Raw genomic sequence first — 16,751 nt, forward strand, 5'->3', positions numbered from 1 at the left:
TCAAAATCTGGAAACCATTATAATCAATTTTCTCACTGTTCGCACCTCTCATCAGCAAAACAGGGATTTGGACATGTTCATCAATGCCTCCAAAAACTTCAACCTCAACATCACCTGGGCCGCCAGCTTCTCAGGTAAAGATATACCTAGAGAAGACCTTTGAAGTGGAAGTAGCAGATTGAGAAAAGTGACGTAGTTGTTGAGAAAGGGGGCGCTGGGGACAGACAGATGGGTTTTGCCACTTACTACCTGGGAGACCTTGAACCAAGTGTCCAAACCCCTCTCTAGACATTAGGGTTATTTGTCGTAAAGAGAAGATAACAATACTTACCTCCTAGAAGTAAGTAAGTTGTGTAGATGAACTTAGGTTATACGTGCCAGCGCCTACCACGGTGTCAGACTCAGTACGTGCTCACCACCCCTGCCCTGCTACCGGCTTTAATAGCATTGCTATAGCCACTGCTCCGGCACTCCCGTCACCTCCCTATCCATGCTTCACAAGGACAATATGGAAATGACTCAGAGTTTCAGGAAATGGAAATATTTTAAATAGAATGAGATCTTAGTAAGTAAGGGGAAATATACTTTGGGAATTAAATCAAGCTCTCAGAGCATAGTGTTTGCTAGCCTGTTTACCTTGCTACGATTCACTAAAGAAAATCTGAAGAAGTAAGAGGTGGGCCTGATGTAGTGCTTATGAACATAGCTTGGCAGATCTGGGTTTGAACTCTGCCTTTACTATGCTGCACTGTGCGATTAGGCAAATTCAGCTTTCTGAGCCAGTTTCTCGTGTATACAAGGGATGATTAAAACACCTAGCTGTGCAGAACATGGTGAGGATGAAATGACATAATAAACAAAGTAGTCAAGGTAGTGCTTGAAACATGGTTATTTTTCACTAAATGTTAACCGCATGTCATTATCATTACTCTTACAATACTTGTTTTTGGTCACAACAACACGACCAATCAGATTGAAGCAAAATTAATTTTTTTTTAATGTTTTTATTTATTTTTGAGACAGAGAGAGACAGAGCATGAGCAGGGGAGGGGGAGAGAGAGAGGGAGACACAGAATCCGAAGCAGGCTCCAGGCTCTGAGCTGTCAGCACAGAGCCTGACGCGGGGCTCGAACTCACGGACTGTGAGATCATGACCTGAGCTGAAGTCGGATGCTCAACCGACTGAGCCACCCAGGCACCCCTAAATGTAACCTTTGTATGTATTATGTTTATCATATCTTAAAAGATATGCTATCTATCTTAAGACATGTTTATCACGTCTTAAAAGATTGTATAGAATTCAGAGAAGGTTTAGAAACTTGCGGTGAGGAGACACTTTTAAGAAAAAGTCGGAATTATGAGAGCCTTGGGAGAAGGGCAACATCTCTGAGCATGTGAATGCTTTTCAATGATTCTCTTAAGGAGGACCCAAAAACCTGGGCTCCAGTCACAGTATTTAATGCAGACATGGGGAAAAAAATCTGTTTTTTGAGTCTTTGTAGATACTAGAATTCCTGGCTAAGGGAGAATATGGAATATTGAAGGGCTATTTGGGAAGAGGATAAGTTTATGCCAGATTGAGGGGATTTAAATACAGTTGTAGCTGATAACAGAAGGGACGGAGTGATTCCCTAGAGCTCCTTTCTCCCTGCTGCTGTTGAGACATGAGGTCACTGCTAGTTAGGAAAGGAGAGGTGACTCTGTTCCTGATATGGGGGATCAAGAGTACTGACAAACAGGTATAAAGGGGAAACGTAAAGCAGTTGAAGTGTTAACGTGCAGAGTGAGGGCCATTGCTTGTCAGCAGGATTCCAGTGGTATCTGTATTTTCACAACTGCATGCCATCGTTTCAGTGCTGAGGAGTTCCGAGACCCCTGCAAAAGCATTCTGGTTAAGGGCACAGCATTGTGTATCCGCCTTCCTGCTGCAAATCTCACCTCTGCTTCTTGCTGGCTGTGTGACCTGAGCCAAGTTACTAAATTTCTCTGAACCTCGGTTTCCTGATCTATAAATGAGAATAATAAGAGTTGTTGTTAGAACTAAAGGAGATTGTGCTCTTAAAGGCTATTCCTGGAACATAGTGTTAAGTAAATGCTAAACTGTCATTATTAATGAGGACAGATTCTGTCCAAAAAAAGAAAAAAAAAAATGGGGCTCTTGTATTTCATTCTTTTCTTCCTGACAGCTGGAACCCAGGCTGGAGAAGAGATGCCTGTTGTTTCAAAAACCAACATTAAGGAGTACAAAGATAGCTTCTCTAATGAGAAATTTGATTTTCGCAACCATCCAAATATCACTTTCTTCGTCTATGTCAGTAATTTCACCTGGCCCATCAAAATTCAGGTAAGAAGTGCTTTTCGGTCTCAACCTGCAGACGTAGTGAAATCTCTTCAGTGGAGACTAAATCCACTAATTTGGAACTTGAGGTAAATGAGGTGCACAGTATAGCTTTGCCTTTGTAGTCTCTGTGGCAAAGGAGCGTGAACACCTGAGCACCGTAAAGAAGGTGTGGTGGCGATGGCTTCAGTCACTTGAGAAGGGAAATGATACACGCTCTTGAAAGCAACTCGGCATATAACACGTTTGGTAACTACAGCTGTATTCATTTCTTCGCTGAGCACTTGCCACGTAAAAGCCTATAGAGCTTCGGTTCTGGGGGAAGGTGGGTATAAATGAAATAAACACACTTCTAACCAGCGAGAGCCAGAGTGCGGGATGTGCCATACAGAAAGATGCCACAAATGCGGGCAGAGTTTAGAGGAAGATTGCATTGGGTGGCAGCACAAGGTTGCCTGTAAGAGCACAGGCCCTGCAGTCGGGCAGGGGGATGCGTCCTGGCTTGCTCCTAGACAGGTCGTGTAGCCGCTCCACACCTCAGATTTTTCGTGTATGTGACCTGAAAGCATGTCACTTGCTGCTGCCACCGGTGTTATCAACCTTGATCGTTTTCTCTGTTCTCGGGTGACCAGTAGACTCCCTCTTATCCAAGACCCGTGACCTCATTTTTGCTCTTTATCATCTGCCGCTGTCCTCAAGGGCCTTGCCTCCATACTTTTCTCTTTTACCTCCTGTGTGGAATTCAGGGCTGGGTGGACTTCCAAGCGCTGGTTCACCTTTAGCCATCGAAGCACGGTCACAGGACTGGTCTGTGGCCGTTCACCGACTCTCAGAAGCAAGTCGTCACTGATCAGTGACGATGTGTTTGAAAAGGACTTGTGGTGATTTTGTGTCCATGCCTTGGGACTGTGACTACAGAGCAATCTTCTCCTTCCTGGAATGTGAGGATAGGTTCTGTGTTGTGGTTTTTTTTCTCACCAACCACTTTCCTTTTTCTGTCTAGTGGTCTACCAATGTGCTCATCCTCTAATCGGCTTTCCCTTTGCTCTTAGACACTGTCTGCTTCCCTCCTTGGCCAGCCTTCTCATAGTGTTGGCTCCCTATCTGTGCTTCCTCTTATCCACTCGTCCATCAGCCCATACAGCAGTGCCTCTGTCCCTCACCACATCCTGAAACTGTCCTGTCTTAGCAGATGCCAGTCACTGAATTCTTCAGTCTCCTCACTGCTCTCTTGCTCACAGAGTGGCTTGAGTCACTGTCTTTCTGGCCTTCCTGGTCCTTTCTTTCCCTGATTCTCTGGCCAGTCTCTTCAGGGAGTCTCCTTCCTTAAATATTGGGGTTGTCTGCGAATCAGTCATATCCCATACAGTTTCCCGGGGTAATTCCATCCCCCCTGTAAGACTTACGGGATTCTCTGTATTGGTGATTCTCAGTGCTGTCTCCAGCCCAGCTTATACTTGAGCTCCAGACCAATATTCTTGGTAGCTGCCTAGACACCTCTACCTGGACAATCACAAGCTCCTGCCTTTCGCACATAGTCATTCCTATGACCTCAGCGCCAAACCCCAGGCCTCTTTTCTCAGTGAATGACACCACCATTCGTCTAATTTCCTTTTGCTTTCCTTGTTAGATGTGTATATCAAGGTTAAACTAACCATTAGTAATTATAAATTGATTTTTTCTTCTTTCTGGAAGAGATTATATAAGATTAGAATTCTATGAACCTTGAGTACCTGATAGATCTCTCCTGTAAAATCATTAGATTTTGGTGTTTTATTTGTGGAGATTTTTTTAAACTGTTGATTCAGCTTCTTTAAAAGTTATAGGATATTTTGGATTTTCCCTTTCTGTTTGAGTCATTTAAAATAATTTTTTCTAGTTGTTATTTAATTTTTTCAGATGTATAGACATAAAGTTATTCACACTATCCTCTTATCTAATTTTTGCAGCATCTCTGCTTAAGAGTACTGAATCAGGGCGCCTGGGTGGCTCAGTTGGTTAAGCCACGACCTTCAGCTCAGGTCATGATCTCACAGTTTGTGAGTTTGAGCCCTGCGTTGGGCTCTGTGCTGACAGCTCAAAGCCTGGAGCCTACTTCAGATTCTGTGTCTCCCCCTCTCTCTACCCCTCCCCTGCTCACACTCTGTGTCTCTCTGTCTCTCAATAATGTTAAAAAAATCATAATAAAATAAAATAAATAAAAAAGAGTACTGAATCATACACTTAAAAATGTTTAAAATGGAGAGCCCCTGGGGGTGCCTGGGTGGCTCAGTCGGTTGAGTGTCCGACTTCAGCTCAGGTCATGATCTCACAGCTCGTGAGTTCGAGCCCCACGTTGGGCTCTGTGCTGACAGTTCGGAGCCTAGAGCGTACTTCAGATTCTGTGTCTCCCTCTCTCTCTGCCCCTAACCCACTCATCTTCTGTCTCTGTCTCTCTCAAATATAAATAAACATTAAAAAAATTTTTTTAATTAAATAAAAAAATAAAATGGGGAGTACCTGGGTGGCTCAGTTGGTTAAGCGTCCAACTTTGGCTCAGGTCACGATTTCACGGTTTGTGGGTTCAAGCCCCACATCGGGCTCTGTGCTGACAGCTGGGAGCCTGGAGCCTGGAGCCTGCTTCAGATTCTGTGTCTCCCTCTCTCTCTCTGTCCCTCCCCCGCTTGTGCTCTCTGTCTCAAAAATAAATAAATAAGCATTATAAAAAAAGCTTAAAATGGTAAATTTTATCTTATGTAGGTTTTACCCTAATTTTAAAAAGTTTTAAATATCAAAGTAAGACTTTTTTTTTTTTTTTGGTAAATATAGATGAACTTAATCTAAAATTTATACAAAAAGGCAGAGAGTCTACAATAGCTGTAACAAGTGTGGAAAGAATAAAGTGGGAGGAATCACTGTATATAATGTTAAGGTTTATTGTTTAGTTACAGTAATCGAGACTTTGTGGTTGTTGGTGGAGGGATAGACAGATCAAGGAAGAGAATAAAGAACCCTGAAACAGAACCACATAAATATGTCGATACGATTTTTGACAAAGAAACAAAGACAATTAATTCAGTGGAAGAAGGATAGCCTTTTCAAATAAGTACCGCTGGAACAATTAGGCAACAACAGACAAATAAATGAACTTTGATCTAAACCTCACATCTTAAACAAAATCAGCTCATTATAGATCATACCTTTTTTTTCCTAAGTAAAGTGGCCACTTATTCAGCCTCTTGTCATGTCAAAATGTTTTGTGCATATGCCACTATAATTAGCACACCCTCTGTAACAGGCAAAATTGTACATCAAATTATATTTCATGGTACCTCATTATATAAAAATATAAAGTAAAAATGATCTATCATTTCCATGTAACATTACTATTAAACAATTCAGCAGTAGATAATGAAGCGTGAAATCTTAGCAAAATATGATACAGGAAGAGCATAATGTAATTCTCACTTGTCGTTATTTGTTATGAATATACAAAGGCAAATTTTTTAAATGTTATATTTACTGAGATTCTGGCAATAGCTTTATGTAACAAGACACAGCATTCCAGGCCTGCCACTCAACTTGTTTATGGTAACTCTCAGCTTCAATCTGAAGCTGTTTAAAAAAAAACAAAAAAACAAAAAAATCAAAAGCCTGCTTTTTTTTTTTTTTTAACATGCTAAGTATTTTGGCAAGTGTACCGTTAAACACAGTAAGGAATTTAAGATAGCAAGAATAAGAAGTTAATAAAAAGTACCTGTGTCTATTTGAAATGATTCCTCTCGAAAGCCAGAGTGTAGTCCAAATTAATTCAAATGTTATAACACATTCTCATGCAAAAAAACATTCAGTATTATTGAAGTGGAGGTAAATCCCAGAACTTTGCGGGCTCTGCCATACTGCAAAGGGCTGTTTCTCTGGTTCACTTGACAGAGTCCAAGGATATCAAAGGGCACGACTGCTGTACGCAGCTCTGACCTCCCATGAAGCATGGCTACTGTGTCCTCAAAAATAGGATGTGTGAGGATAAAAGGCACGCTATTCTGCTAGCTAAAGAGATAGCACCCTCCCCCTCAAAAGCCCATTCCCAAGATAAATGAAAGTATTTAAGGGCAAAAAATTAAAATACACTTACCTACAGAGTAAGGATTTTGAAATAATCAATGTGATTGCTATTTCAGAAATGTTAACTGGAGTCATCTGGTCATTTCTGATTACATCTTAATGATGTGTCCACGTTCAATTTCTGTGGGCTCATCATTAGATACTTCTAGTCAAAAATATTAATTTTAGGGACTCTTGGGTGGCTCAGTTGGTTAAGTGTTCAACTCTTGATTTCAGCTCAGGTTATGATCTCACTGTTTGTGAGATAGAGCCCTGCATCGGGCTGTGCACTGGTCGGGCTCTGCACTGACAGTGCAGAGCCTGCTTGGGGTGTTCTCTCTCTCTCTCTCTCTCTCTCTCTCTCCCCCCACCAAAAGTTAACATTAAAAAAATATTAATTTTATCTCCAAATACTGTAACCACTAGCACAACTGCAGTGTGTTATCTCCAGGAGTTATTAAGCACGGGAAGAGAAAAAATAGACACAGAATCCAAAGCAGGCTCCAGGCTCTGAGCTGTCAGCACAGACCCCGACGCGGGGCTCCAACTCATGAACCACAAGATCATGTCCTGAGCCAAAGTCGGACGCTTAATCGACTGACCCACTCAGGCGCCCCTTGAAGAAGAACTTTATATCCTAAGTCTGGGCAAAAGATTTCTAGATTTGACAACAAAAACATGACCCATAAAGGAAAAAATTGATAAATTGGACCACATCAAGACCAAAAGCTTTTGCTTTATGTAGTAAGACCCTGGCAAGAGGATGAAACAGTAAGCTACATACTGGGAGAAAATTTTTGCAAATCATATTTCTAACAAAGCACTTGTATCTAGACTATAACAGTTCTCAAAACTCAACACCTTAAAAAAGAAGTACTCTAATTTAAAAATGAACAAAAGATGTGAAGAGACAGTTCATCAAGTAGATTATACGTTACGGCAAATAAGGACATGAGATACGCAGATTCAGAAGCCATTAAAGAAATGCAAATTAAAACCACAATGAGACATCACCACATACCTATCAAAATAGTGAGAACACCGAATGCTTGAGAGAATACAAAGAAATTGGATCACACATACATTGCTGGTGGGAAAGTAAGATGGTATAGCCACTCTGGAAAGTGGTTTGGCATCTTCTTATAAAACTAAACTTGCACTTAGTATACAACCCAGCATTTGCGTTCCTGGGCATTTATCCCAGAGAAATGAAAACCGGTGATTACACAGACACCTGTACACCCATGTTTATAGCACCTGTGCAGCAATATTCAGCAGCGTTACTCATAATAGCCCCAACTAGAAACTACCCAAATATTCTTCAGCAGGTTAATGGCCACACTGTGCTACATACATATCATATATATATGTATGTAGTACAGATACATATGTAATACTCAGCAATAAAAAGAAATAAACTATCGATACAATAATTTGGATGAATCCCAAGGAAATTTTGCTGAGGTGGGGGGAGGCTTAGCAATCTATATACTGTATGATTCCATTTCTATAACATTTGAAAATAAAAATTTTAGACCAAAAATATAGATTTGTCTACTGAAGCTTCAACTTTTTCTGACTTTTCCTGACTGACCTCAGGACCTTCTTAAAAGTGTTCACCTGATTAGGTCAGGCCCACCCGCACTCAAGGGGAGAGGATTATGCAGAGTGAATACACCAAGGTAATGGGAATCATAGGTGGCATTCAGGGATTTAGGTTGTTTGACCCCATAGAGGTTGAGCTGTAGGCTTTAGTCAATACCATTTCACTTTGGTAACGTCTGACACTATCCAATTATAGATCAGATACATTTATAAATATTTGATTTGGGGTCTAGTAAATATTATTTCTTGGCTTGTTTTAAGTTGAGGTTGTTTTCATACTGACATACCTTGTTACTTCTGACTCTGATTGAACTTTAGGCTTTGTTGTGTATAGCTGAAAAATGATGAACATTTTTAAGGTTCTTAGTGAAAATCTTACGCTGCTGACATTTTTCCCATTTAGAAAGAGGGCTCCGTGCATATAAACAGGCTCTTGTGCTGGAGATAGTCGTGCTCTTGCCAATGCTGAGTTCTAGTTTTTTTTCCTCCCAGTGCCCTGTTGCTCCACCCTCTGAAAGCCACTGAAATGGTTTTAGAGCATTTCCTTCTAGAGGGATCTCTTCCCCACACTTACTTTTAAAAAGTACTAATTTTAAGTTTAAGAGTCAAAGAGATGTTGACTTTCTGCCTGATTTTCTGTTCTTCACCTGGGCTGGATCACTTACTTGAGTAAGATCCACTTATGAAAGCTGTATTCAGGGCACTTTCGAAAATAAACTATGGCGTGCTCACCATTTAGTTTGCCAAGCTTTCCTTGAACGAGCAGGTAAGTTCTATTGGAAATGTGTCTTTTTACTCTTTGGTACAACTAACTGTAGTATTTGCAGGCAGCGTAAATAGAGCTGCGGCATTGTGCGTCCTCGGTGTCTGCACACGACACCCGTTCTCTGTGCACTTGGGACTGTACCTGGATGTGTGCCGTGTGGAGGGCTCAGCCTGCCTCTTCCTGCACAGATCCAGCGGTGTGCTCAACAAAGGGGGCTGTACGTGTCTGTACTGCTCTGTTTTCCTCAGAGCCTTAGCTTTTCTAGATGTGGTTAGCTCTTAAACACACCCATGCACACTTAGAGACTATCCAGATTCGGTAAAAATGTAGAGACTAATTTATGGAAAAGAGTAAGGAAGTGTCTAAATGGTGCAGGATGGGTCATTCGGTTAAATTTTAGTATGGCTTTCAATGCAGGCAAAGCCTTTTTGTCCTTGATTCTCCTTTTTTAAAGCAGAATAACTGAGGAAATCTAGTTCTCAGAATTCATATAAACATTGGCACTTTAAAAATTGTAATGCTGAACTCAAGTTCCTTCACTCTGTACCAATCCCAGGATTCTTTTCCGTAATTAGGAACAGATCAAAACCTGTAACTGCTAACTGAGGGAATTTGAAACCAACTGTAAAAATCTTTGTAGACACAGTTAAAAAAAAAAAAACAAAATACCCAGATTGAAAAGGCCTTGTGTGTAGAAGGGTGGTGGGTGTGTTGGAGCCAGTTGTGCATGTTTTCTGGTCAGTTGCTCCTGTGGGTGAGCGCCCCTCCCTCAGCCTCTGCTTTCTGAAAGCAATCCTGGGTGTCCTTGCCAGAGGGACTCAGCTGGCATAGCCATGCCCATAGTTTGGGAGGGTAGGTATTCAAGATAGAGAATGGACAGGCAGATGTTTTGTGTGAGCTGGGAAGGTGGGCAGTGAAGCTGGGGTTCAGGCTTGTTACTAGCTCTGCAACAGAGGTTGTTATTGTAATGTGGAACTAATATTAAAGCCTTCTCCGTGCTGGGTGTTTCATCTGCTGGTTTATGTAAGAGGCTAGTGTTCGCAAGCGAAGGCAACACGGAATTTGTATTGAGAACTGGGCATTCATTTGGACTTTAGAGTTATGTTTATAGGTGCTAACAGGATTACTCCACTAAGCAAAGGATGTATGAGACTTCACTCAGATATGCTTCTTTTGGTAACAGTTTTGTTGAGATATAATCCACATACTATACAATTTGCCCATTTAAAGTGCACCCTTTAGTAGTTTTTAGTATATTCACAGAGTTATGTAACTTTGCCTTCAATCAATTTTAGAGGATTTCATCACCCCAGAAAGAAACCCTCAGTAGCGGTCACTCCCCATTCCTCCCTCCCCTTAGCCCCTGGCAACCACCAGTCTACTTTCTATCCCTATAGCTTTGCCTATTCTGGGCATTTCATAATAATGTAATTACATAATATACGGTCCTTTGAGACTGCCTTCTTTCACTTAGCATACTGATTTCAAGGTTCATTTATATTTAGTATGTCTGAGTACTTAACTCCATTTCAAGATTGAATAATATTTTATTGTATGGATATACATATACCACATTTTATTTATCCATTTGTCTGTTGATGGATACTTGGGTTGTTTTCACTCTTTTGCTATTGTGAGTAATGTCAAATATACTTTTAATGTTTATGTTACTGTATAATGATAATGATGGCATATGTACATACCTCCTGGTGTCAGATATCTGTACCTTATAAGTTTTAAGAATTATAAAGCCATGAAATACATCTAGAACTGAGCGACTTAAAGTGTAAGTCTTTTTTTGTTTCAAAGTGGCATTTAAGGTTCTTATACTGTCTTGTGATTTTCATTAGGATCATTATTTATTATTCCTTCTTGAAAGCCTCCTCTCTTTCACTTTCCACCTATGGCTTTGGCTGTTTCTTCTTAGTTTTTAATACCATTGTTCCCTTGGATTTCCTCTGGACCCATTCTCCCTGGATAGTTTCATCGACACCATCTGTGAAAACCACCTATGGCTAGGAAGGGTAAATCTCCATTACTAACAGACCTCTCTCGTGTGACCTCCATATCCAGGACCCAATAGGCTTCCCTTAACATCCACTCACTCCACAGACTTGTAGCCCAAAGCAGCAGTCTTGAATGGATAGGAGGAGCTGTCGGACGCGGGGTGGCAGGATGTGCCCACATTCTTCCGAGAGCCCTGGGAGGAGAGGGGAGTGTCCCATGCCACCTGGGTCTGAGTGAGGATGAGCAGTACCAGGGCTGAGTGTCAGGAACGTGAGGTTGGGGAGTAGGGGTGTTTGGGGTGGGGAAAGGGCATACCCAGTCACTTTCAAGAACAAGCAGGAGTTCAGCAGAGGTGAAGTGGCAGCGCTGTGAGCAAGGTGCTGGAGAACTAGGCAGAGGCTGTCATGACGAGACTGGAGGCTTCAGCAGAGGGGTTGAACCCTGACCTGAAAACCACTGGGAATTGTTGATGTGTCATAAGCCAAGAAGTGTCCAAAGATCAGTGTTTTTGAAAGACCCTTTTGGCAGCAGTTGGGAGAATGGTTTGGAGGGAGCTGGGCCTGAGTTGGGGAGTCCAGGTAGAATTCTTACTTGGAAACCCAGGGGAGTGGGTCCATCAGGTGTCCCTCAGACATGCCCGGTAGCAACTTTCTTTCCTCATCTGTGCCTCCACGGCTGTAGACTTGTCGAGCTTTTCACTCTACAAAGATTTCCTTAAGGGCAAGGAGGATGCCTTATATTTCTGTGTCCTCAGTGTCCTAGCATAGTGTTGACCAGCTGTAGACACTTCACAAATGTGCACTAGATGGATGAATAGTTGTAGGTACGAGAGCTTTCGGGTTGGTATCAGAACTCTGTGGGGTTTTTTGCAACTTTTCTAAAGGTGCTGAGAGCTTTTTCTGATACTGTCAGAATGATTGCCAACCAGTGCTAAGGTGCCAGCTCGGGTTGGAGACCAAGAATTTGCCATCCCAGTATGCACAGTCTGGTGTTACAGGATTGAATTGTTCTAGAAGTTGTCGAAAGTGGTAGAAGAAAAGAAAGGGATGAGGATACAAACATCCTAATTTCACAAAGAGGGGCATTAAGAGATAACTGTATGTATTGAAATATTTAAGGATGAAATGATAGGAAACCTGGTATTTGCTTCAAAGTAATATGATTGTGGGGAAAGAGGCTAGCATATGGATGAAACAAGACTGACCTTGGGCTGGTCATTATTACAACTGGGTAGTGAGCACACTGGGTTCATTATTCTGTTCCCTCTACTTTTTAAATTTAAAATTTTCCATAATAAAAAAAATGCAAAAAAGATCATACAAGTGATAGAAAAAAAGAATAAAGGTCTGAGTGTATTATTTAACCTCCTGAAGGTAGCCTCAGCTGGGCCAGCAGCCTAGGCTAGCTGGAACCTAGCACATCTAGGCCAGCTGGGGTATATCTTGGAACTGACTTTCTTTTACTTTGCAGGAAGTACACAGCATTTTACTAGGGTTTTACCAGTTATTGGCTGCTGTTGGGCAGTCTCTAGAACAGTCAGGAGTCTGGGACAAAACCCTGTTTTCCCTCAGTCTAACACACCTCACCCTGGTGAGATGGCAAAGGGAGCCTCCCTGAGAGCTGCTGGGCTCACCTCCAAGCACAGGTGCATCAGAGGCCTGAGATCTCCTCCCTCTGGGCTATGAGGACTGGGAAGCTTCCTTCCAGAGGGCCATGGCCAAATTGCCTCCTGCTCCTGCAACCGTTTGTGTGTAACAGGCACGTCTTTTCCCTGTATCCAAGGGTGGTTTATCCGTTCCCTGTCTCTGTTGGCATCCTTCCAACACCATCGCCCTCATAACAGTGACACAGAAACTGACAGAGGCCCTAAAAACAATGATGTGACTATACTGGAAGGAGCTGGTGGAGACAATGGCCTAAATCACCTTTGATTATAGTAGGAAAGTCAGTAAGTGATGCCTAAAATGGCTAAGTCAAGAAATAGCAAATAAAATAAAACAAAACACTAATTGGTGATAAAAAGGTAACCCACAGAAGAACTGAAAAGAAACCTAAATAAAGGTGGGGACCTCTGGAGAGAAACCTTTACAAGAGGAAATAGGGAGCAGGAACCATTGCTTTGCATGATTAGCTCTTTTGTCCTTGTAGATATTTCAGCCAGGTACAGTATATGTAGTTCTTAATGACTTTGAAATTACTAATGATCATGATAAAATGGAATCAGAATTCTGGAGAGTGGTGGAAGGAGTGGCTGGAAGGACAAGTGGGGAAGAAAGCACAGAGCAGTGTTGAGGTGGGAGGCTGGGAGGGCACGGATGGTGAGTGTTAGCTAATCACATGTCAGGAAGGAGTGGCTCGGTGGTATTAACTCGCTTTGAGGCTCTGAGCAGAGTCTGGGTATACAGCTTCTGTGCCAGCACAAACCAGCATTAGGTGGCTAGTATGTGAGGCCAGTTGATGGACACTGGGATCCAGTCCAGAGCCCGTGGTCTCAGTATGGAGTTCCAGATAGAACTCCCATTTGTTTTTGTTTTGTTTTTAAGAAAATTATTTTATTTTTGTTTTTAGTGTATATATATAAATATTTATTTATTTTGAGAGGGTGGGGAGAGAGAGTTCGAGAAGGGGAGAGACAGAGAGAGAGAGAGAGAGAGAGAGAGAGGGAGGGAGAGAATCCCAAGCAGGCCTCACACTGTCAGCCCAGGAACCGTGAGATCTTGACCTGAGCCTAAATTAAGAGTCAGATGCTTAACCAACTGAGCCACCCCAGAATGCTTGTTTTTAAAGTTAACTAAAATTAAAAAATGGTTTGTTTTCCAGTGAAGTTGTTAACACCCAAAACTATTCACTTCACTATGAAGTTTATAACAAAAGTGGACCTATATTTAATCTTAGCTGATATTTGAATAGTTATATATACACTACACAATGACATCTGTTCTTTTTATCAGAGCATACCCTCCCAATCAGACACACAAATGCAGAAGTAACAGTGTTATTTTCATTTTTTCCTATTCTAGTAAAAGAATCTAATTTCTAGAATTCATAACTCAAAACTGTTCACACAGGTTTAATTATTTTTTTCTTGTTCATGTCTGAAGAAGAGCTTCTTTCTTTAAGAAATTTACATTTTACGATCTTTGAAATATAAGAAAGATACAGAATCTGCTGAGTTATATATGCAGCATATACATTCTTAGAAGTTATTTTTAAAATATAAATTAATCATATATATCCATGTTACACACCCTGCTATTCGTATATTCCTTTAAGCAACATTCAAGTATATTTGTGCTTTGTATGTTTACATTACTTTAGAGCCCATTTCTAGTTTTCAGTAAAACTGAAATTGTATATCTATAAAGATTTCTCAAATATTTAATAAGTGCAAAACAACCATTATGAAAATATAAATCACTGTTACAGCTTTTTCATCTTTCATTTTTATGCATTTCCTGTCATCCATGTCATTTCCTGTTCTTTCGGGAAGGTGATAAATTTTTATCTCTGCAATCTCAGCTCGGGAAGCTGATAAATTTTTATCTCTGCAATCTCAGCACGGCTGTTCCCTCAGCACAGGATAACAGTCTGTATATTGCAGGTTTTCTGAACACACAGCAGTCACTCGGCCGTCTCAAGTGTAGCAGTGAAATCTGATAGTTTCCAGTTATTTCAACTGTGGGACCACCTTGTTAGCTGCTTCCAAAGAATTTATTAGATTCTGCAGCTCTTCTTTACTTATTTCGACAATACGGTTTGACTTCGCCATTTTCTTTTACATCTAGATTAAAGTTTAAAAGTAGCATTTGTGGGCGCCTGGGTGGCGCAGTCGGTTAAGCGTCCGACTTCAGCCAGGTCACGATCTCGCGGTCCGTGAGTTCGAGCCCCGCGTCAGGCTCTGGGCTGATGGCTCAGAGCCTGGAGCCTGTTTCCGATTCTGTGTCTCCCTCTCTCTCTGCCCCTCCCCCATTCATCCTCTGTCTCTCTCTGTCCCAAAAAGTAAATAAATGTTGAAAAAAAAAAAAATTTTTAAAGTAGCATTTGTGGGTCGCCTAGGTGGCTCAGTATGTTAAGTGCCGGACTTCAGCTCAGGTCACGAGCTCACAGTTTGTGGGTTCCAGCCCCACGTCAGGCTCTGTGCTGACAGCTCACAGCCTGGAGCCTGCCTGAGATTCTGTGTCTCTCTCTCTCTGCCCCTTCTCATCTTATGCTCGCTCTCTCTCTCTCTCTCTCTCTCTCTCTCAAAAATAAACACTAAAAAAAATTTTTTTTAAGTAGCATTTATAACGTAGCAATCTTGTTACTAGACGATGCAAGCTTTAACGGCCAATCAAAATCCTGTAGCTGTGAGAAGAAATATCAACTATTTCTTCTAACAGAGCCTGCCTGATTTCATCTTTTCCTACTTTTTAAGTATTTCATGATAGCTTCTTGATGAAATTAATTCAGCTGATTCAACTGCTGAAATATCTCTTCATCAGGTAAATTTTTAGCAACTACAGCTTTGAAAAATTTGGTAATATCTTCTAGAACATTCTTCCATTCTGTTGAATCCCAAACACAACGCGAATCCTGGTAGAAAGGATAAGCTCGACTACAAATGCTATCAATTATTTTGTGAAGAAGCTGCAGGCCCACCTCTGCTGGAAGCTTCTGCAGCTGCCACAAGGGCATCCAGTGTTCCTTTATTCTTTTTTTGTTTTAATTCCAGTATAGTTAGCATACAGTGTGAATACTAGTTTCGGGTGTATAGTATAGTGATTCGGCAATTCCATACATCACCCAGTGTTCATCACAAATGTACTTCTTAATCCCCATCCCCTGTTTCACATATCCCCCACCCTCCTCCCCTCTGGTAACATCAGTTTTCTGTAGTTAAGAGTCTGTTTTTTGGTTTGTCTCTTTTTTTTTTTCTTTGTTTTTTTCCTTAAATTCCACTAATGAGTGAAATTGCATGGTATGTGACTTTCTCTGACTGACTTCACTTAGCATTACACCTTCTAGATCCATCCATGTTGTTGCAAATGGCAAGATTTAATACAAGAAAACTTTTCTATGGCACAGCAAAACTCAAGGTGGTAGCAGCAGTAGAGCCCGGTGAGAGTGGTCACAGAGTCTTCCATCTTTGACATAGCTGAGGCCTGAGTTCTTACAGGAGGAGTCCGTTCTCTCCTGACTTCCAGCCTTGCAGTGCCAGAGCTGTGTGGCAAGATTGGCATGGTGAAGCCAGGAGCCCAGATGGCAGCCAAGGCCACTTTGGCCCTCTCAGATCCTGAAGTGAGATCTTCAGCGTCTGCAGAGCCTGTTTGAAGAGCAGAGGGGCCCCGGTCTGGACAGACTCCCAGACCAGTAGGAGGTGAGGCCTGGTGAAGCTGCGGGCCTCAAGAGCCATCGGAGTAGCCCACGAGGATTCTGTCAGGTACATACAGACCTTGGGTTTTCTCAGAGCCCACCAGGTGCTTGCTGCCTGGGAGCTAGCAATCTTTACTTCTCAGGATGGCCAGCTGTCCTTTCCCATCCTCTACCTTGTGTGTTCATAACAGTGAAGGTCACTCATGGTGGAGAAGATAAAGGCAAACTAGAGGTCCTTCCCTCTCTTTTTTCAAACCTTCTGTATTAAACAGTGGTCTTTCCCTGTTAGTTCAGTATTCATTCATTCATTCGTTCACTTGTTTCCGAATACCTACTTTTCTGGATTGCACATAGTAGATGCAAAATACAAATGTTAGAAAAAGAATCTGTTCTGTGGTAGTTTAATATAAGAAGTGCCTTAATTTTTTTTAATTTTTAAAAAAATTTTAGAGCACCCTCCCTACCACAGTTGATAAGAAATCCATTCTCAGAGAGCCCCATCCCCTTCTCAGGACCGCAGAAACCTCAGGACTTAACCTGAACCCAGAGATCTGGGGAAGGCCCTCTGATCTTCATTCACTGACTGCCCTGGCTTCTGGC

The 16,751-nt window shown here is 41.7% G+C and overlaps 1 protein-coding gene across 5 annotated transcripts in view; it reads left to right on the plus strand.

Moving 5' to 3' along the window:
• ATRN (attractin) overlaps positions 1–16,751 on the plus strand; it is a 160,533-nt gene that overhangs the window by 105,422 nt on the left and 38,360 nt on the right. For all 5 annotated transcript variants that reach the window (XM_045445175.1, XM_045445171.1, XM_045445172.1 and 2 more), the window contains exons 23-24: positions 56–134; positions 2,187–2,344. In XM_045445175.1, the coding sequence (XP_045301131.1) occupies positions 56–134; positions 2,187–2,344 (237 nt within the window). The remainder of the gene's footprint in view (positions 1–55; positions 135–2,186; positions 2,345–16,751) is intronic.

This window comes from Leopardus geoffroyi, chromosome A3 (genome assembly GCF_018350155.1).
Source record: "Leopardus geoffroyi isolate Oge1 chromosome A3, O.geoffroyi_Oge1_pat1.0, whole genome shotgun sequence".
NCBI lineage: Eukaryota > Metazoa > Chordata > Mammalia > Carnivora > Felidae > Leopardus > Leopardus geoffroyi.